The sequence below is a fragment of the Bacillus rossius genome, chromosome 10 (assembly GCF_032445375.1).
Source record: "Bacillus rossius redtenbacheri isolate Brsri chromosome 10, Brsri_v3, whole genome shotgun sequence".
NCBI classification, from domain to species: domain Eukaryota; kingdom Metazoa; phylum Arthropoda; class Insecta; order Phasmatodea; family Bacillidae; genus Bacillus; species Bacillus rossius.
This window is the reverse complement of record NC_086337.1, coordinates 37,613,326-37,635,780: the sequence shown is the minus strand read 5'-3', so window position 1 is coordinate 37,635,780 and position 22,455 is coordinate 37,613,326. Positions and strand designations below refer to the sequence as shown.

The window sequence follows — 22,455 nt, the reverse complement described above, 5'->3', positions numbered from 1 at the left end:
CTTGCCAAGAGTGGTCGTTGTTGCCAACATCTTTTGGTTAAAGTTGCAGCGAGGCTATTTAGAAGGTAGAAAATCTGTGTAGAGATTCACGAAAAAGATATATCTAGAGTCACCATGTTTGATATTTGCACGTGATAACTTTAATCTAATATTTAAATCAAATAGTATTTTTATAGACATTGGCGGCCTGTATAGTTTCAAAAACTTTTCTTCCTTTATCATTCTAATATTTTTTTTCTTTCTTTTAATTTATTAGACACCAACAAAAGCATTACTTTATTTATATCAAGCAAACTTTAAATATATAATTATTCCTAATTTGTTTATATAATCTGTGTGAACTAGCCAATATGTTTATGGTGAACTTTTACATCATTATAGTTAACTTATTTGAAACTCATTAGTTGTCTCACGTACTCTATGATCTCACATGGTCTCAAAAATTGCAAATAATAAAATAATGTGAATTCAATCCATAATTTTAGAGTAAAGAAAGCTATAAAAGGGTTGGTTCTTGTAGGGGAAAATGTTAAGCTATTAGTAAATCACAATTTTATAGTATTTGCAGGCAATAAATAAAGATGACTGGAGTCGAAAATAATGTTAATAACAGTTTCATTATTGTGTGGTATGGAAGTAGATGTTAAATGTGGTTAAAAATTGGTAAAGCCACCTTCAACCCGACATTTGTGGCCAACTTATATTAGTTATTGAACTGTCTTCGTTTATTTCAGGTAGGCATTATTTCTCACATAGGTACCATTAATCTTGTTTAATAACACCTGAGGTCGTACCTCATAGGAGGCCTGGAAGACCGGCTTCCCACTTACACAAATTTTCCAACCTCAATGGCGGAGTGTGCCCACCTAACATTTGCACATGTCAAGTTGTGTCCCCAAGTGATAATAAGGTGATTGCCCATGACTTATTAACTTACTGTGTGCCAGAATGCTAAAAAACTGTGAACACCCATACCCGTTTAATAATGAGAGAATGCTACCAACCTCAAAATGGGTTGGAAAGTCAACAATTTGATCATACTTATGAATATTTCAGAGGTGCCCCCCCCCCCCCCCAAACACTATGACTCACCCCCCCTAACCTAATGATGCCCCCCCCCCACAGAATTTTTTGTGCCTTTTTCTCAATGATTTTATAATATTATACTTTTTTAGTATTATATTTTGTCACATTTTGCATTAATTAAAACTAATTTTCTAATAATAATCATTTTGGTCATATGCGTGTGTGCGCTTATTGTCGAAGCGGGGATAGGGACCATCCTGAACCGACAGATGCCAAACTGCTTTTGTTGAGGAAAGTGCGGGGTTGCCAATTTGATATACAAAATCCCTTTCAATTATCAAAGCACCAGAAATGTATTTTCACATTAGAAGCTATAAGTATGTAAATTATATATATATATTTTCTCGTCTTTTGACAACCCCCCCCCCCCCTTAAATTTTAATGACGCAGTCTGCGTCGTTACCCCTCCTTGTGGGCGCCCCTGAATATTTAAATAATCAGTTACTGTAACTATTTAAAGTAAATCCATAAGCATAGCTTTAAAGTCACTACTATTTACTCAGGCATGTGGTCATTTAACTGATGTGATCGGGGGATTCACCTTCTGTTGTTATGAATGGGCGCCACCATGTCTGGGGAGCACAGACCCAGCATTGAATCTGTCCTCTGGGCATGATGTGTGTGAGCATGTCGAATATCCCTCTTATCCCAATTACCAACCAGGGGCGTAGCCAGGGGGGGGGGGTTTGGGGCTCAAACCCCCCCCCCCCTTATCAGCAAATCTTTAATTAATTTCGTATTCGTCACTCAAACAAATTTCATATTAAAATTAAAAAAAGTTTTGCCATTATAATATTTAAATTTAAGAACCGATTGCTAAAATAGCACTATTTTACACCTTAAAATCCAAATTTTCCCGGGGGAGGACCCCTGGAGCCCCTGCTTTAATACGGGGGGGGGGGAGGGGCGGCCATGCTTCTTAACACCCCCCATACACAAATCCTGGCTACGCCACTGTTACCAACTATACCAGGACCTGGCCTGCTCTCAGCATCGGGCATGCTATAAGAATAAGATTTTAATCAAGTGTACCTACTCTTAGTGGTGTCCCACACTTTGGTACCTATATGAAAATACATGCACATGTAGGCGAACAAAGAGGAAACACAAGAATTGCATACTGATATTTTATATGTGTTACATGCCTCTCATACAATTAATTGCAAGAAAAAGTTATAACTATACAAACGCCTAACTGCAATACTGGTTTACATGATGTCCAGAGCCACCTTCTGGTTGGATACTAGATTCGCGTTGTGGTTCCAACACTGGCTAACAGATTAATAAATAATTATTTAAACAGTCGAGCCTCCGAGGTAAGCTCCGAGGATGAAAGAAAACGAAACGAATAACTTAAGAAGCTGGGATGACGAATCTCAGTTAAAGTACAAAGACTAAGTCCTGGGAGTGCTGGAAGCATCTTATCTCAGGTGGCGATGAGAAGCAACTGGGGCAAGCGAAGGCCGCCGAGGCCGTTGGACAGCATGTCAGAAGCTAAGTTGAAAAGACTGTTAAACCATTCAAATTCGTATCATTAACATATTAATAGACTATCAAAACAGAATTGCATTCCTGGAATTATGCCATAGCTATTACAGACTCTAAAATATGTAGTAAATTTAAGTACTTAGATTACAGCTCAAAAATAATTAAACACGTAGGTGACCTTCAGCAAGTTCAGATTTGTTTCTGCAGAGTTGTAACTTAAATATGATAAACATGTAGAATGTTTGCATGTTCCTGAAACTACAAGAACTTAAGAGATAAGTGAAAGGAAGTTTACAATATGATATTATTTACTAAGGAACAAGGAAATGGCTCTACTGCGCCCTCTTGCAGTAGTTTATGGTATTTGAGGTTCATCTTTTAAAACACATTGATGCCAACCATCGGTGCTGCTCTGATGCGCACGCTGTTATGCCACATAGACACTTGCCCTTTAGTGTGTGCATACAGCAAACACACTGGTGGTGTAAGTGAGTGCAGCGAAGGGAACTACCCCGAGGTCAATGGGTCGATAGCCACTCGGGTGGTTATCGAATGTTGATGTGTTCATCCGCCTCTTCAATGTATGTATTTGTCCACCAGAAATAGATTCCAAACATTGTTATTTATAAATCACTATTTGTTTATTAAAGTACCATCACTTGTCTTTCCTATTTAAAGTAATATTATTTACTGTGCAACTATGCTGCAAATCTCAGCCCGAGACATTTCCGCACTCTGCGTACTTCGCGCAGGAAACATGACCCTGGTAGGCTGCCGGGGCCACGTCAGTCGTCGCTAGCTTGGCACAGGAGTCGGACGCATCAGCGCACCATGGGGTCATTTTGCCATCATCGACTGTAACCTTCATAGAATAAGTTTCCTAATCATTTTGCATCGGCCCCTTGGCCGGCCGCACTTTCAGGGCGATTTGAAGGAACCTGCTGCATAACTTAATTCTTTAGTTCTGAATAATAAATTTTTGAGTTTTACATTTCCTTCCTTTGTAGTTGACAGGCCGCATTCACACACCTATCCTTAGGTAGGAGGTAATATTTGTGTACTTTCCAACATCACCCAGGGCGAACATGAATTCTTTGGGGTAATAAATTTGTCGAAGATCACCGATCATTATGCTGTTAATTATAATTCCACTTTAAACCTTTACTTTGAATAATCACCATGTGTCCTAAGGTCATTTACAGAGCAGGAATTAATCTTGCTGCTTCAATTTAACTCCTCCACACGACTGTGCCACGGAGTTCTAACACATATAGTACTAACTCCATGACTGACAAGTCTTATTAAATTTACTCATGCATACAACTGCTGGAATCAGTAATGCCGATATTAACATTTTACTAATATCAAGTCAGAGCAGTGACACCTCGCGTCTAGTCTCTGAATTAAATTTCTAAACTTACAGTACTGGCTGACTCCAATCATGTACCAAATACAAAGAGACTGTCGCTAGCATATGTATGTTCTTTTTCCGAGTTCCTGTGTTCACATCAGACACGAATCAGTCGCCTTCACTGATTAGGTTTAGTGCTTTTGTGTAGTAGCGAGCTTCGATCCAGCAATCTTCTTCAGCCACAAGTATAGTACACTAGCTGGGGCTGACGACCCATGACATTGTTTGATTGTACATCACTAACTAGCCTTTCATCTCAAAGCCATGCCAGTAAAGTACTATGATCATCTCACACATCGGTTACACTAGTCCAGGTAATAGCACACCAAGTATAACTTATTGTTTTTTGTTAAAAACCAAAATGTAGCTAATCTTTTGCAGTATAATAAAAATGTAAGAGATGTCAAAATTACATCACTAATTAAAAACTTCCAATTTTTTAAACTTATTTTTGTTGAATAATTAAAATGTCGCCACCATGCTCCACAAGGTGTTAGGAACTAGGAAGCATGGCAACATCTCCGATCATGGAATGAATGGTTAAATTGAAATATGCTCGGCACCAATTTAGTGTTTAGCATTCGCATGCAGATATGGTGAATTCGTGGTCCAGTTTGCGATCGGATCTCGTGTGGATTATAGCTCTGAGCCATTCTTCAGCTTCCTCTGGCCACATGGCCAAGAACCCTACCCTGATGTTTCTCGTGCTCTAGCACTCAGTATTTCGCTAGTTGGCTCTTCGGGCACAACACATTGACAGTACATTAGCGGAGGCATATTTCATGACATCATAGCATTATGTTATGATAATTTTGCAGCGCACCTCAAGATGCTTTGTGTTATGTGCATCACTGTACTCTCCTATTTACCTGAGGGTGTTTAATGTAATTTGTTTCAATAATGTTTTAGGTAATTTCATTGCATCACTAAGAACATCAGATTGGATACTTCACTGTACTCTCTTACACATGTCCCCGAGTGTCAAATCATGTATCCCGTACGGAAATACGGCTAATGGGAGTGTATTTAGAGCAGAGGATCCGACAGTGCCTTCGTGGAACGGTTGCCTTCGGCCCACCATATCAATATGTGCAACAACGAATCGCCGACTTCGTGCAGGGTCATAGCCGAGCGTAGTTGTTATATGTGTACACCCGATAAATAGAGTGCACCAAGGCTGCGAGTGTTATTCATAGTAAAAGCAAGTACCATGGGGGGCCCTTCAACACCCCGGGATATCTCTGTTTGGTGTAACATGCTACTGCCCGAGATCTATGTGGCGACAACATGCCTCTTACCAGAATCTCATCGCTTTGTGAGTTGATGAATGGCAATCACACATCAACTGGCGCCCTGGCATCTTCCCCTTATAATATTCGCAGGTTGACACCTACTGGAAAGCGAACATATACACAATGAACATTAACTACGTCTATCTTCTTTGTACTCAGTATTATTAACAATGAAAGCAAATAACAACATAATGATCATTTTCTTTGCTTTGTGTTACTGTCATCTGACCGTGGTAGAGATTGCCAGTGAGCGCATTCCGTTAGCGTGGCGCGCGGCAGGCTGAAATGACATGGAGATTTAATATTAGTATCTAGTGTTTTGTGAAAACAATTTTCAAGTTTATTATACAAAGTAATAATATTAGGACTTTTAACTCCATAATAGTTTTTGTTTGTTTGAAACATGTTATAGGAAATAAAATAATCTCATACCAAAATTGTATATGAAAGTTATCACAACAGAAATCTAATATTAATTAGAATAACAATGAATTAATAAGTTTACTGTAAGCTCATAAGAGCTTATTAAAAAATATTTAATTAAATATAAATTTTATTTTTTTTTGTACTGTGGAGAAATTAATCTTACTTTCCTTTTGTAAAGACAATACTATTTTGAAAATACATACTGAAATCATCATCACTATCATACATTTAATTTTCTCCCGCTTAAAATTGTTAGGTCCATTTGTCAATTTTATAAATCAAATGTTAGCGGATATATTTGTGCGGCCATTTTATTGCTCCCCCGAAATTGCGCGAAACAAAGTTAAACAATATTTTGTGTAATCTCCGAGATCTCCCTCCTTGTTCTGTGTCCCCGAGTATATTAGTGAAATGAAATTAATAGTTAAACATTGCTTAAAATTATAACTGTGACAAAAATTAATTAACTATTGTACTGTAATTGGCTCTAAGTCAAGTTATTCTTCGGTTGTAAACCAATAGTACTTATAAAAAACATATTTTTTATACAAATTATTATTTTGTTTCTGAAATTGACTTTATTAAATGTATATAAAATTTCGGAATAATTACTGTTTATAAGTCTTTCTGTATGTGAAATATACTTGTCTAAATAATATTCTGAGTAATGGCCAAATAACCTTTACTTTGAGGTTATGTTTTTTTTTTTGACAACGAATGAAATTTGTACATGGGAAATTGGTAAAACTCTCCGATGCATAATAGGTCAAATGCAACAGTGACCTGCCAATTTTTATTCATTTGATCATAAATAGTTATGTAATACATATTGATTTGTTGTGTGTGCTAAAGTAGTCGTTGAAGCCGTGTAAATCATCACAAAAAGCTTTTGAATCGAAGCCTAACATTGTTAATTGCAAGTTTATTGTATGTAGCAGACGATGTCCGTCCCGGATAACACAAGGTGAGTGCCGAGCGGGAAATATTTAAATTGTTGTATTTTGGTTTTTTATTTGTTGCAAATAATGTAATGTCTAAATCAACTGAATACAGTTATGAAAAGAGGCACTATGCCGTTCATGGTTAAACTGTATTATTTTTGTAGCTTTAAAAATCAACTGTAAACAATTTCAAAAAGAGGCACCATGCCGTTTATTGTAAAACTGTTTTAATTTAATAGTTATATTTTTAATAGTGCATTTGCCGTGTGTTATAATAAATTCCGCTTATAACCTATAGAATTCTATTATGACAGATAAAACATGGAAAATAGTTACTGTAAATTCTATTTTTTTTAAACTAAATACAGCAAATTGTTTTTTTTATAGACTGCACATATTGATAAATTATATAAATATATCGTTCGAATGCTTAATCTATATCAAATTCATGTCAATTTGAAAAACTAAAAACATTATCAACTACAAGAAAAACAAAAAAAAACAAAACAACTTCCACAACAAAAACATAAAACATGGCCTCTCCAATGTACCTGAACAATCGAACCTAGCCAACCTAGGATTTTGAGGAGTGAACTTTATGAGATCCATGCCAACTTAAACGTAGGTTTCACAGGCAAAACATTCGAGTCAGTGTAACCGATCCTTATACGAACATCAGTTTTTTTTTGTTAGCGGCTTTTGCTCGCAACCTGAACAACTCATAATGGTTCGTCGTTAGTGTTTATGTTGTCAGTATATCTCATAACAAATTCCTTTAATCACTTGCTATCAGCCAATTGCTTATAAACATCAGAGAATACATGCTAAGCTATTTGGGTGAATCGCAGTGAGGCCATGCGAACATAGGGACGGTACGTGGTTTCATTAAATGGGAACAACACTAACTAATATTACTGCAGAGCATAACAACACAGCAGTTCACAAATTATAAGCAACTGTAGAAATTAGACCAGTGACATATGAACGAAATATTTTGTAATTCCCACCATGTAAGTGGAGATTTTAGGGGCTTTTGTGGGGGGAAAATATAGATATTGTTACGATTTACCACGGGGGGTTCGTAAAGGATAGCCCAATTAATAGATTTTATTTCACGCACACAGTTTTATTTATTACCACTACTTGTCACTTACAAATAATCTTCTAAATAATTAATTACACTTAAATAAATGTCAATTCCCTGGTCACTCGTTCCACACACCTCGCTGGGCCGCACCTCTGGCGCAACTCACGCCGCAGCACCCCTCGTGGGTCTCCACCGCGGGACTCCGTCGCCGCACTCCGCCGCTGCCCGACGCACTTCCACTTCGTCGACGATCCCACTCGACGCCTTGCTCGCAGCTTCACTCGGGACTCCGCCGCGCCCGCGACTCTATCGCCCAGAAACTCCGCCGCGGGAAAACTCCCGACTCCACTGAACTCTCTCACTCCCTGCCCTGGAACCTTCGTCCAAGGACTTCGCCACTCTGCCGCACCCGCGGCACTATCGCCCGGAAACTCCGCTGCGGGAGAACTCCCCACTGAACTCTGACTCGAAGGTCTGCCCAACCTCCTTATATAGCCCTTGGGTTCCCGTCCAGAACAATCGGGCATGTCTCCGAGATATCGCGCGACCTTCGCCGTCGAAATGCCCAGAAACGCGTCGTGAGTCCTCGAAGGACGCGGCGGCTGCTCAAAGAACGCCGATAAACGCAACAAGCATCGGGTTCCCACAAAACGCGCCGATAAACATGTCTGAATCCTTTTATTCCGCAGTGCGGCCTCTTTTAAGTAACTCGATCTGAGGCAGGCGCTGCGACGGTCAGGATGTTGCGAGACAGTATGACACGAGATACCAGGGAGAGGATGCGGGTGGAAGGGGGCGCAGACAGGCCGAACGAGCGCGGCGATGCCAAGCACTGCAGCCAAGCGCGATCGTAACATTGCCCCCTCCTTAAACCTGTTCGTCCCGAACAGGTAATGCATCTCCTCCTGGAGGTCCCCATGCTACTCGAAGTTTAGGCCTCCTGCCTTTCCTCCATCGCGGGCTGTACAGTCTCACCAGATAACCCTCTCTCTCATTAGATGTAGCTTCTCTTGTCACCCGGCGACACTTCTGCGTCGCAGATGCCCCATGTCGTTCAGCCAGCTGCCCGAGACGGGCTGACCGATGCCTTGGACGGACCCGATACTCTTGAGTGCATTGCTTATTGCCTTCCAACAGTTTCCTTGTTTCTTCCCTTTTTCTCTCCATTTCTTCTCTCGCAGCTACTTGTTCGCACAGCATTTCTTCCCGGCTCCTCTTTGTCTCTTCTTGGTTCCTCATTCCCTCTTCATTCTTCTGAATATCTTCTGGACTGCACTCAGTTACTCCTTGCACCATCTTCATCACTCTTTGTGTTCTCATTGTCTCTTCTCGGTCTTCCTTCCCCTGTTGTTGGTCTTTCTTCATCTCTTCTTGGTCTTCCTGCATCTCTTCTTGGTATTTCTTCGTTTCTTCTTTGCACTTCTCTATCTCTTCTTGACTCATGTTCATCTCTTCTCGGCTCTTCTTCAGTTCTTCTTGGCATTTTACCCTCTCCCTTTGGTTTATCTTCATTTCTTCTTGTTCAATATTCCACACTTTGTAACCCATCTTCACTACTTCTGTGCTTTTCTTCAGCTCTTCTTTCATATTCATTTCCTGGCTGTTATCTTCTCCTTGGCTAATTTCCTCATGACTGTTTTTCTCTTCACTGTTCTTCTCTTCACTGGTCTCCTCTTCACTGGTCTCCTCTTCGCTGGTCTCCTCTTCGCTGGTCTCCTCTTCGCTGGTCTCCTCTTCGCTGGTCTCCTCTTGGCTGGTCTCCTCTTGGCTGGTCTCCTCTTGGCTGGTCTCCTCTTGGCTGGTCTCCTCTTGGCTGGTCTCCTCTTGGCTGGTCTCCTCTTGGCTGGTCTCCTCTTGGCTGGTTTTCTCTTCGCCGGTCTTTTCATTGCTGTTCTTCTCTTCACTATTTTGCTCTTGGCTGTTTTTCTCTTGACTATTCTTCTCTTGGTTTATCTTCACTTCAGTCTTCATTTCATTCTTCATTTTTCCTGGCCATTCTTCATTTCATCCTGACTCTTCTTCAATTCCTCTACACTATTATTCGACTCACTCTTCTTTTCTTCATGGTGGTTCTTACTATCCTTCCTTTCACTCTTCATTTCTTCCGTAAATTTCTTTATACTGGTTACCATTTCTTCCTTAAAGTTCTTTGTACTAGATACCATTTCTTCCTTAAAGTTCTTCATACTAGCTAACATTTCTTCCTGACCCTTATTTATACTGGCTAACATTTCCTTGTTATATTTCCTCACACTGGCCACCATATCTTCCATTTTATTATTGATCTCTTCTAGGGCAACCCTTATCTTCCCGATATCTTCTACACTTAACTCTTCAGCAGCCATCTCTCTCTAAAGGATTTACTAACTAAACAACCTAAATAATTTTTTTCTAAAACTGTTCTTATTTTTAAATGACCTAGCCGAACCTTCTAATTAAACTAACAATAACTCTATTACATTCAAAACTAACACTGACTACAGTATACTCAAACTAGCTCTAGAAAATTACAAATTCACTAAATTTCTAAATGCTAACTTTACTCTCGAAAAACTAAATCCTATTTCTTAACTGAATCCTAAATCTATTAATTAGGGCTATCCCACTTCTGACACCAAAATGTTACGATTTACCACGGGGGGTTCGTAAAGGATAGCCCAATTAATAGATTTTATTTCACGCACACAGTTTTATTTATTACCACTACTTGTCACTTACAAATAATCTTCTAAATAATTAATTACACTTAAATAAATGTCAATTCCCTGGTCACTCGTTCCACACACCTCGCTGGGCCGCACCTCTGGCGCAACTCACGCCGCAGCACCCCTCGTGGGTCTCCGCCGCGGGACTCCGTCGCCGCACTCCGCCGCTGCCCGACGCACTTCCACTTCGTCGACGATCCCACTCGACGCCTTGCTCGCAGCTTCACTCGGGACTCCGCCGCGCCCGCGACTCTATCGCCCAGAAACTCCGCCGCGGGAAAACTCCCGACTCCACTGAACTCTCTCACTCCCTGCCCTGGAACCTTCGTCCAAGGACTTCGCCACTCTGCCGCACCCGCGGCACTATCGCCCGGAAACTCCGCTGCGGGAGAACTCCCCACTGAACTCTGACTCGAAGGTCTGCCCAACCTCCTTATATAGCCCTTGGGTTCCCGTCCAGAACAATCGGGCATGTCTCCGAGATATCGCGCGACCTTCGCCGTCGAAATGCCCAGAAACGCGTCGTGAGTCCTCGAAGGACGCGGCGGCTGCTCAAAGAACGCCGATAAACGCAACAAGCATCGGGTTCCCACAAAACGCGCCGATAAACATGTCTGAATCCTTTTATTCCGCAGTGCGGCCTCTTTTAAGTAACTCGATCTGAGGCAGGCGCTGCGACGGTCAGGATGTTGCGAGACAGTATGACACGAGATACCAGGGAGAGGATTCGGGTGGAAGGGGGCGCAGACAGGCCGAACGAGTGCGGCGATGCCAAGCACTGCAGCCAAGCGCGATCGTAACAATATCTACGTATTTTTAATTCCGACTGGATTCTAAGAAACTGCATACATTGGAAAGGGGTATAAAAACCAGGACAGTTATTGTGGAGTGAAATACATTAGAAATGAATACATATAAAAGGAAAAGTGCTTAAAATCATTATGAAAACCTTTACACGATTAAATAACGTAAAAAAAATCATCTACAAATTAAAAACTGCTGCAAGTGAGTGACACTGCGGGGGGTTGACTAAAATGGACGCAGCTCGCTCTCAAGGAAGCAAGAGGGCGGAAATAATCAATTTCCCTTTTAATAAATTATTTTGAATCAATTTCCTTACCTCAGTTTTATTTCGTGGAAGGGTTTAGTCAGGGTCAGATCTAGGCAAGAAAGGCTAGTAGCTGGGTTATGTGCCACAGTTCGGAGGGTACCAGATTTGGAGGTGCATGCCTGCAGACGTACCAAAAAAAATAAATTGACACCTTGCCCCTCACTAATTTTGAATTAAATCAAGGTCATGTTTATGTTAAAAAATTATTTTTTTCAACAATATAATTATTAAATATATCAAATTGCAACAAGTCTCCTTTATTTCATAGCCTCTGGCATCTAGCGAATTTTCCAGAATTCATTCGAAATTAAAAAACTCACTTTTCCAAAACTTTTAATAATAAATAACGATTTGTGACTTATTTTTAAATTATCCAACCTGACCAAAGTTTTTTTTTTTTTTTTTTTTTAATGTGGTAAACCGTTTGAAATGTACTTGGGAGCTGACGAGAAGGCATGGCTCGGGGGTGGGGTGGGGTGTTGGGCCGCTTCTCCCTCTGTTCGGTTGAAGCGCGCTGTAGGATTATCTACTAGCTAGCAATTCTGCCTTCTTGACAGTCAACGCCCGTCCACAAGAGTCCGAACATGTGGGGGGTCTGTGTCCTTACCCTAGTTTGAATGACGTCACATTGTTGCACGGAAAACGCCCTGTCCGATGTCCGAATCTACTGTTTTATAAAGTGTAGTAAATATAAAGCACCAAAATAAATGTTTTTCCAATGTTTTTGTTTATTGTTCTGGTGCATTGTAAATGAGCTGTGGGAGTTGTAGGAAGCCAAGAAGACAGAAAAAATATTGATCAGTACTGTCCGTTTGCGACCGGCGCTTAACTCCTCTAGCTCCTTAAAATTAATACCGTTCCACACGCTATGTTGATTTATATTTTGTCATTTTGTTTCAGGGCTGATTCTAGAATTTTATCGAGTTAAAATTCTATAAATAGCCTTTGAAAAAATAAATGATAAAAAAGCGACACATGACGTGCTAGACTGAGTCGTAAAGCAAGAATTTCGTCAAGAAAATGCAATAAACCTAACGACGAACCAACTTCAAGCCAGCTATTGCTCATCGGAAAATTAATGTAGTTCAGCTCTTGTTGATAAACAGTCTTCCATGCTCCGATAGGATGTGTAACCGTGACACAAATTTTGGAGACTGATTTCTTTGGCCTTATTTCTTTCATTGTTCATGGTTGCAGAAGAAAGATTAAGTTTAGCGAGATATTGTCTTCCAGTTTTGTATGTGACTTTTCTATCAAAATGTAAGTATGGGTTTATTTCAATGATCGTGTATAGCCTCCAACAAAAGTTTAAGATCGGTATAAAATTAAATATAAATTAAGGTAATACATTTTTTATTGAAATCGCTCTTTACCGAAATAAATCTTAAAAGAACTACAGTTTATTGTTTTTTTACATCCAGTTAGTAATTTTATAGTAAAAAACGAAATAACTACTATAATAAATATTTTTTTCTGAACGTTAGTTAACGTAAAGTTCTTTACTAATTAATAATTTTTAAAAATCACTGTATTTCTGTAGCAGTTATTTACTATATAGGCCTACAGGTTTGTCCAAATATACAAAAATATATGCAATATTAATTCAAAAGCCTTTTCAAAACAAAAATTTCTACTATAGCAAAGATTTTTTAACACTATAAATTTTGTTTTGTTTAGCTAATAATTACTATAATAAGAAATTATTAATGAGTTATTTTATAATGTAAAATTGAGTTTTTAATCAAGTTTTTAAATTCATAAATAATGTTACGATTTCCCTGCGGATTCGTAAAGGATAGCCCAATTAATAGATTTTATTTCACACACACAGTTTTATTTATTACCACTACTTGTCACTTACAAATAATCTTCTAAATTGGCAGATAATTAATTACACGTAAAAAAGGTCAATTCCCCAGTCACTCGTTTCACACACCTCGCTGGACCGCACTTCCGGCGCAACTCTCGCCGCAGCACCCCTCGTGGGTCTCCGCCGCGGGACTCTGTCGCCTCACTCCGCCGCCGCCGTCACACCCTTCGCCGAGATCCCACACGACGACTCGCTCGCAACTTCGCCCGGGACTCCGCCGCGCCCGCGACTCTATCGCCCGGAACCTCCCGACTCCACTGAACTCACTCACTCCCTGCCCTGGAACCTTCGTCCAGGGACTTCGCCACTCTGCCGCACCCGCGGCACTATCGCCTGGAAACTCAGCCGCGGGAGAACTCCCCACTGAACTCCTCACTCCCTGCCCTGGAACCTTCGTCCAAGGACTTCGCCACTCTGCCGCACCCGCGGCACTATCGCCCGGAAACTCCGCAGCGGGAGAACTCCCCACTCAGACTCAGACTCAACCTCCTTATATAGCCCTTGGGTTCCCGTCCAGAACAATCGGGCATGTCTCCGAGATATCTCGCGACCTTCGCCGTCGAAATGCCCAGAAACGCGTCGTGAGTCCTCGAAGGACGCGGTGGCTGCTCTAAGAACGCCGATAAAGGCGTCTGAGTCCTTTTATTCCGCAGTGCGGCCTCTTTTAAGTAACCCGATCTGAGGCAGGTGCGCGCTGCGACGGTCAGGATGTTGCGAGATAGTATGACACGAGATACCAGGGAGAGGATGCGGGTGGAAGGGGGGCGCAGACAGACCGAACGAGCGCGGCGATGCCAAGCACTGCAGCCAAGCGCGATCGTAACATTGCCCCCTCCTTAAACCTGTTCGTCCCGAACAGGTAATGCATCTCCTCCTGGAGGTCCCCATGCTACTCGAAGTTTAGGCCTCCTGCCTTTCCTCCATCGCGGGCTGTACAGTCTCACCAGATAACCCTCTCTCTCATTAGATGTAGCTTCTCTTGTCACCCGGCGACACTTCTGCGTCGCAGATGCCCCATGTCGTTCAGCCAGCTGCCCGAGACAGGCTGACCGATGCCTTGGACGGACCCGATACTCTTGAGTGCATTGCTTATTACCTTCCAACAGTTTCCTTGTTTCTTTCCTTTTTCTCTCCATTTATTCTCTCGCAGCTACTTGTTCGCACAGAATTTCTTCCCGGTTCTTCTTCGTCTCTTCTTGGTTACTCGTGCCCTCTTGGTTCTTCTGTGTCTCACCTGGACTGCACTTAGTTTCTCCTTGTACCCTCTTCATGACTCCTTGTGTTCTCATTTTCTCTTCTCGGTCTTTCTTCCCCTGTTCTTGGTCTTTCTTCACCTCTTCTTGGTCTTCCCGAGTCTCTTCTTGGTCTTTCTTCGTTTCTTCTTTGCACTTCTCTATCTCTTCTTGACTCTCTTCTCGGCTTTTCTTCAGCTTTTATTGGCATTTTCCTCTCTCTCTTTCTTTTATCTTCATTTCTTCTTTTTCAATGTTCCTTACTTTGTAACTCAACTTCACTACTTCTGTTCTTTTCATCAGCTCTTCTTTCATCTTCATGTCCTGGCTAATTTCCTCTTCGCTGTTCCCCTCTAGGCTGGTCTCCTCTTCGCTGGTCTTCTCTTCACTGGTCTTCTCTTCACTGGTCTTCTCTTCGCTGGTCTTCTCTTCGCTGATCTTCTCTTCGCTGGTCTTCTATTCGCTGGTCTTCTCTTGGCTGGTCTTCTCTTCACTGTTTTTATCATGGCTATTATTCTCTTGGCTGTTCTTCTCTTCTAGGCTTATCTTCACTTCGGTCTTCATTTCATTCTTAATTTCTTCCTGGCTACTCTTCATTTCATCCTGATCCTTCTTCATTTCCTCTAGGCTATTATTTGACCCACTCTTCGTTTCTTCATGATGGTCCTTACTCTCATTATTTTCACTCTTCACTTATTTCGCAGAGTTCTTCATACTGGTCATCCATGCCCTCATGTCATTCACCATTTCTTCCAGGATAACCCTTATCTTCCTGATATCTTCTACATTTAACTCTTCAGCAGCCATCTCTTTCTAAAGCATTTACTAATTAATCAACCTAAATATTTTTTTCTAATACTGTTCTTAATTTTAAATGGTCTAGCCGAACCTTCTAATTAAACTAACGATAACTCTATTACATTCAAAACTAACGCTGACTACAGTATACTCAAACTAACTCTAGAAAATTTCAAATTCACTAAAGTTCTAAACACTAACTATATTCTCGTAAACTAAACTATATCCTTAACTTTTATTCTAATAATGTAACTGAATCCCAAATCTATTAATTAGGGCTATCCCACTTCTGACACCAAAATGTTACGATTTCCCTGCGGGTTCGTAAAGGATAGCCCAATTAATAGATTTTATTTCACACACACAGTTTTATTTATTACCACTACTTGTCACTTACAAATAATCTTCTAAATTGGCAGATAATTAATTACACGTAAAAAAGGTCAATTCCCCAGTCACTCGTTTCACACACCTCGCTGGACCGCACTTCCGGCGCAACTCTCGCCGCAGCACCCCTCGTGGGTCTCCGCCGCGGGACTCTGTCGCCTCACTCCGCCGCCGCCGTCACACCCTTCGCCGAGATCCCACACGACGACTCGCTCGCAACTTCGCCCGGGACTCCGCCGCGCCCGCGACTCTATCGCCCGGAACCTCCCGACTCCACTGAACTCACTCACTCCCTGCCCTGGAACCTTCGTCCAGGGACTTCGCCACTCTGCCGCACCCGCGGCACTATCGCCTGGAAACTCAGCCGCGGGAGAACTCCCCACTGAACTCCTCACTCCCTGCCCTGGAACCTTCGTCCAAGGACTTCGCCACTCTGCCGCACCCGCGGCACTATCGCCCGGAAACTCCGCAGCGGGAGAACTCCCCACTCAGACTCAGACTCAACCTCCTTATATAGCCCTTGGGTTCCCGTCCAGAACAATCGGGCATGTCTCCGAGATATCTCGCGACCTTCGCCGTCGAAATGCCCAGAAACGCGTCGTGAGTCCTCGAAGGACGCGGTGGCTGCTCTAAGAACGCCGATAAAGGCGTCTGAGTCCTTTTATTCCGCAGTGCGGCCTCTTTTAAGTAACCCGATCTGAGGCAGGTGCGCGCTGCGACGGTCAGGATGTTGCGAGATAGTATGACACGAGATACCAGGGAGAGGATGCGGGTGGAAGGGGGGCGCAGACAGACCGAACGAGCGCGGCGATGCCAAGCACTGCAGCCAAGCGCGATCGTAACAATAATTTATATTAGAAAATTATATAAACAAATCTTAACTGTACTGATGGCCTTAAACTTTTGGTGGGACCTGTAAGTCATATTTGGTGTTCCGAAATGTGTTGTAAAAGCTTATCGTAGTACATATGTCAGGTGAGTCCATAACACTCCAGGTCAAGATTTATACCTATTATATAAGACCGTGGTGTAGTCAACTTTGTAAGAGGTTCCCAGTCCAACGTAGAGCGAATTTAATGGTAGAGTAGTTATGAAATAACTGAGCATGTCAAAATATGATCACGGGTGCATGCAGGCAAAACTTTCGTTCTTCCTGTTATTTCAGTGGTAAATTCTTAGCCCACATATGATAAATGAAGGTTTTTTTTCCTTCCTGTTTTGTGTTACTGGTTTCCTGGTGTTTGGTGATCAAGCGCAAACACAAGATGAAAACATGAGTTTTATATCATTATAACGCACTGATGAAGTAGCAGCGATAGCTAGCTTCATTTGTAATACAAAAAGGTTACTGTTGGTTGTGATATTGATTACGAAAAAGAAAATTTAACGAATAAATACAGAAAAAAAAAATTAAACTGACTTTCGGCACGTGTACATGTTGATGTTGATTGGTCAAGCAAAATGTGTCATGCAGGTGAAATCACCGTAAATTTTGCCACAAAAAATTGAGACCACCGTGCAGTTTGCAATCTATCCTTACATTCACGCTGCAGCTTCACGCTGCGTGCACAAGGACGTATCCAGCTCAACACGGAAAAAAGGGAGAAAGGCATTTTTTTCTTTTTAATTCGACAAAAAGGGGGAATTTTTCGAAATTATACTTATTTCACGGGGTAGGTGGGTCAATGATGCCATATAAATAATAAACAATAAGAAAGGGAAGAACCAGATTTATTTTAAAAGGTTATTTTTGAAACAATAGTTTTTGTTTGACGTTTGGTTCAACATTTTTATAGCTACACCAAATTACTCCTCGTTTTGTTTTTCTTCACTTCTTTAGAAGATGAAAATAAAAAAACCGGGGGGGGGGGGGGCTTGGATACGCCCTTGTTGGTGCCCTATTCGGTTTTGTTCGACCCTCGCACGTGATCGTCACGCCATAACACGCGCCATAACACGCACGTAAATAGAAGTGCTTGGGTGACTTCAGGACCAATAACAGGTGACATCGCAGTAGACAAAAATAAGATCGTCAAATGATCACGTTATTCCTGTTGCGCCGTAGCTATCTTGGATATAGTTAGGGACCGGAAAAATTCGCGGGTTCAATGACCTGTAGGATGAACTCCAGAGTTCTACGTACACTCGGTCAAATGTCATCCACTCATTGGCTGCTGTCTCGTGAGACGTTCCAGCGTAGAAGCCTGTGATTCGATAAAGCTTTGGTTGAGTGTTTCTCATTGGCCCAGAGTCACCCAGGTGAGTTGAGAACCAATAGCAGAGGCAGCACTGAGGTATAACGATTTGTATTTTAGCCTATCGCGAAATGAATTCGCGAATTTTTCCGGTCTCTAGATGTAGTTCATGACTGCGCTCTTTAATTCTGTTGGGAAAAAAAAGTGATTCGTGACGGAGCGGAATAAATGGACCAGAATTACAAGCGTTCATTTTAAGTGAAATATTTTATAACAAAATGAAAGGTAATCGTATGGCGTTGTGGCCATGCGAAAAAAAAAAACGCACATATGTGAAGCGCGCGCGCTCGCAGCGATGACGGGATGAGCGACGAAGCGCGCGAAGTTCACATGGGTGCGGCGGAGTGCAGTGTCTCGAAGGCGGCGTGTCTGAACATCTGCTGTGAAGGCTGATAACCGTTACAGGAACGTCAGTCATCATCTCTTCAATTTATTCAATTCAGTCATGAATCACTTTGTATATTTCCCAGCTCAACTCTGACTTTGAACGTAGCGATCTTTTTAGTTTACTTGGTTTATCAGCTTCTTAATTTAAAAAAAAAAAATGTAATGGAAGTGTTATAGTACGGTTCTAATCTAGGCCCATGTTTTTTCGCGAAAATATTTGCAGTTCGGCTGTGTGTTAACACTTTGTAGATTGGTCTGTGTTTCGTGGTTGGCTGGGTTTATTTCAAGTGTACGTCACTTCTGTCAGCGCACCAATCACAGCCATCCAGTGCTGAAGCAAAAAAGTCCTGAATGGCCCGGCCGAACAGGGCAATGGATTCTCTTGCAGACGGCCGCCAATCTCAAGGAAACAAGTCTCTAGCGCGAACATACCTTTAGTGCAGTCTAATGAGCGACGAGATTTTTTTTGCGAAACATACATGCCCCTATTCATAACAAGCCTGAAAATTTTCCAACTGCTTAATAGTGCTTCTCGGTGTTTATCTGTACCTTAAAAAAAAAAGGCGTGACTGGCGTGACCTCTAAAGCAATAAGCGCAGGCCAAGGTCAACTGAACTGAAGCTTATTTAGCGGTTTTCGCTGGAGTTTACTGGTTTCACCTTCGCTTAATCCTTGGTCATCGGTTTTTGGAAAATCTGCGAATCGTTTCCGTTGCTACAGAGCGTGCACTCGTCACCCCGCGCCGACGACATTGCTGATGCTCGACGAAACCTTCATTTTGTGTGCCGTCAGTTTTCCTGCCCCTTGCGCAAGCTATTATGTAACAACCCGGGTTTTCTTTTCTGTTTCGAGTCTGCTTATAAGAATAAAAAAAAAATGCGTTATGAATATTACCCAAGGTTTTTTTTTCATCCGTATAATTAACATTTTCTAAAAAAAAATTTTTTTTTTTGACGTGACAACGTCTAATAAATCGATGAACGCCGGCTGCACGCACGAAAAAAGTGTCCCGTTACGCACATTGTCCCGTTACGCTGTGTTCCGTTACGCTCATTGTACGCTTGCGCCGCATCTCTTCCACTCGATTGGAACAACCATCGATTTGACTTTTTCGAGGCACATTAAACTTGAAACACTCCCATTCGTTTCCTACTTTTCCGTTAAAGTAATAAACATATTTGAATTAATGAGTGCAAATAAAAGTAAATTTATCAATTAAATTGTAGATTTTATTTCACTCCATTGTATCCATACAAAATAGTGTAAAATCAATAAAAATGATTCAATTTTATTCACAAAAGTATGCAATCATTTCATCAATGTTTTGTTATGACGTTGTCACGTTAAACTATCGTCCGTAAACCGACTTTACAGACAACCAATTTTTTACGATTTATCATCATCATTGGTGTGATTTAATATTCTATCTGAACCTGTAGAGTTATTATAGTATTTTTTAAAAATTGTATTAGATAGTTTTATTTATAAAAGTGTGATTGCTTATAGCCTACGGTACAGCCATGGAGCGGCACTTTTCGCCGGGGGGGGGGGGGAGAGACTTTGTTACCCGAGTTCCTTCGCTTTAGTTTGTATAGCGTTAAAGGGGGGCGGAAGTATTTGTTAATTAATTCTGTCATAGTTGGGTTAACAGATAACTCCCCGCCAGAAACTGAGCTTGGAACTCGGGAAAATAGGTGAATTGGGGGGGGGGGGGGGGCAGTGATCTGAATAATCAACTGTTCCATTTCATAGTTGGTAATGGCGTGCGTATTACCAGTGGCGGATCTGTAAGTTCGGGATAAATGGGGTTGGCTGTGTTCAAGTTTTTTTTTCCTCAGTTTCCCCGAAATAAAAATATTTTACTGACAGGAGAAAAGCAGGGGTTTAGCCCCTCAAGAAGCGCTTTCTCTTTTTTTAATCCGCCTCTGTATTTTTTTTTTCTTACTTTACGGAATTGTCCAATTTAATAGCTGCATTTTATACTGCGAGTTGGGCAGTTACAGAAAAGTGGAGTTGCGGTAAGGGGGAGGGGATGAGAAGTTAGGCGAAATTATGTTTCTGCGGGAATCGGTGCTTCAAATCAGTCGTTTGAAGGTGTTTTCGTGTCCCAGCTCTAGATCGTATGAAAAGTGAAAAAGTCTCGGAACGTATTTATTTATTTTTTAGTTAAGTTTTATCTGGCAAGGAAATAGAAAACGAGCTGCCCAGTTTGCAGTATGGATGCTCGATCATATTCCACGTTTGTGTAAAGTAACTCCGGACGAAAGGTGGAATGTTACATTTATTCTACGTAAGAACACTGATCTATTGGAAGTCTAGCTAGAGCCTTATCTCTCAACTTTTATCAGTTATCAGCCGAGAGCAAGGTTTATCAAACCAGGGAGATCAACTTGTAGATAGTGTGCGGTCTAATAGCCGGGTTGAGATTTAGTGATGTAATTTTTTTTTTTACCACGTTTGTCGTGAAGACCACAGAGTGACTAGCGATAAAAAAAAAGATTTAAACAATACAGATTTACTAAACCCTCACGATGTATGCTATCATGAATTAGCTCCCAAAGAACTGTAAAAAAAGAGTGAGGTATTATATGAAGAATATAAAACGTTTTATTAGGAAATATGGCGAAAAGTAGGAAAGAAGGTGGACAAGCAAGTAAAACAAAAATTGAAAAACATCGGCGAGGGGTCCCGATACGCGCGGGACCCTAGCCCCGGAGCCGCCCTGCACTGCCCTACTACTACGCGTCGCTGTTAGTTCGCAAACACGGGGGTCAAATCTTGTGCATACCACCCGTGTCCTGTGAGAATGTTCTTTTCTTTCAATTGTGAATCCACCTTAACCCTTTGAGGCACACAGAAATATATTAAAATAAATTAGAATCTATTGTGTGACTTTTAGCAGATGTGGCGGAAGGAAAATTAAAGCAGCCAATGTTGCTTGTTCTTGTTAGGGTCGCCAGATAGCAACACAAGGCTTACTCACGCGAGGTATTTCGGCAATACCACTGAAACATTGCGAATAGTAACATTTTTCAAAGTGGTATCATGGCAATACCACTGTAAAACAAAGGGTTAAGAGGCCACTCCAGTGTTTCAGGGGCACTACGCAACCCGCGTTAACCTCATAAGATTCAATGCTATTTTCATTTTGCTTATAACTTATTAACTAATATAGATTTCGAAATGATGCTTGCTTGATATGTAAGACAACGATGCTCTTATCTAAGCCCCTTTCTTCAAAAATGTGCATAAATTATGGTTTTATACTAATCTTTACTAATATGCATAAGTGTATTGTCTAGGTTTGAACAATAATTTATGCATGTTTTTGAAGAAAGGGGCTTTGATAAGAGCATCGTTGTCTTACATATCAAGCAAGCATCATTTCGAAATCTATATTAGTTAATAAGTTATAAGCAAAATGAAAAAAAGCATTGAATCTTATGAGGTTAACGCGGGTTGCGTAGTGCCCCTGAAACACTGGAGTGGCCTCTTAAGGTGGTCGGGAATGTAATTCTCCTTCGTCACGTCTCGGGGGTTTTCCCCGCCGGCGCGTCGTTGCCGTATTGTCGAGGGCTTCCCGTTCCAGGAACTTCGGTGGGATACAGTTTCCCGTAAGCTTGCGTCACCGCAGCCTTCAAAGACGGGCGCGCCAGGTCTCCAGTGTGTGCCCGCGACCGCCGAGCTGCTTCTCCAACGGATCGTGTCTCTCAGCTCTTCTACAGTTCTACAGAGCAACATGGCGTTAGAGGCAAAAAAAAGGGGGGGGGGGGGGCGCTCCCTACCGTGCAACGTAAAACTGTTCAAAACCTCACTGCCCTCGATTTAAAAAAAAAACTTAAGAGGCCGTGTCAGTAAATTTTTATTTCCAATATTCTGGTCTAGAAGTTCTCTCTTTTAACAGTGAGATTTAGTGGCTTATTCAACCGAAGTAACTGTAACCGCAGCGCGTGATAAAGCTACTATACCGCCAGATTAC

The 22,455-nt window shown here is 41.5% G+C and overlaps 1 protein-coding gene across 1 annotated transcript in view; it reads left to right on the top strand.

Moving 5' to 3' along the window:
* Positions 1 to 6,385: 6,385 nt before the first annotated feature.
* LOC134535964 (prestin-like) overlaps positions 6,386 to 22,455 on the top strand; it is an 87,789-nt gene continuing 71,719 nt past the window's right edge. Inside the window, exon 1 of the mRNA XM_063375416.1 lies at positions 6,386 to 6,667. Coding sequence (XP_063231486.1) covers positions 6,645 to 6,667 — 23 coding nt within the window. The 5' untranslated portion in view covers positions 6,386 to 6,644. The remainder of the gene's footprint in view (positions 6,668 to 22,455) is intronic.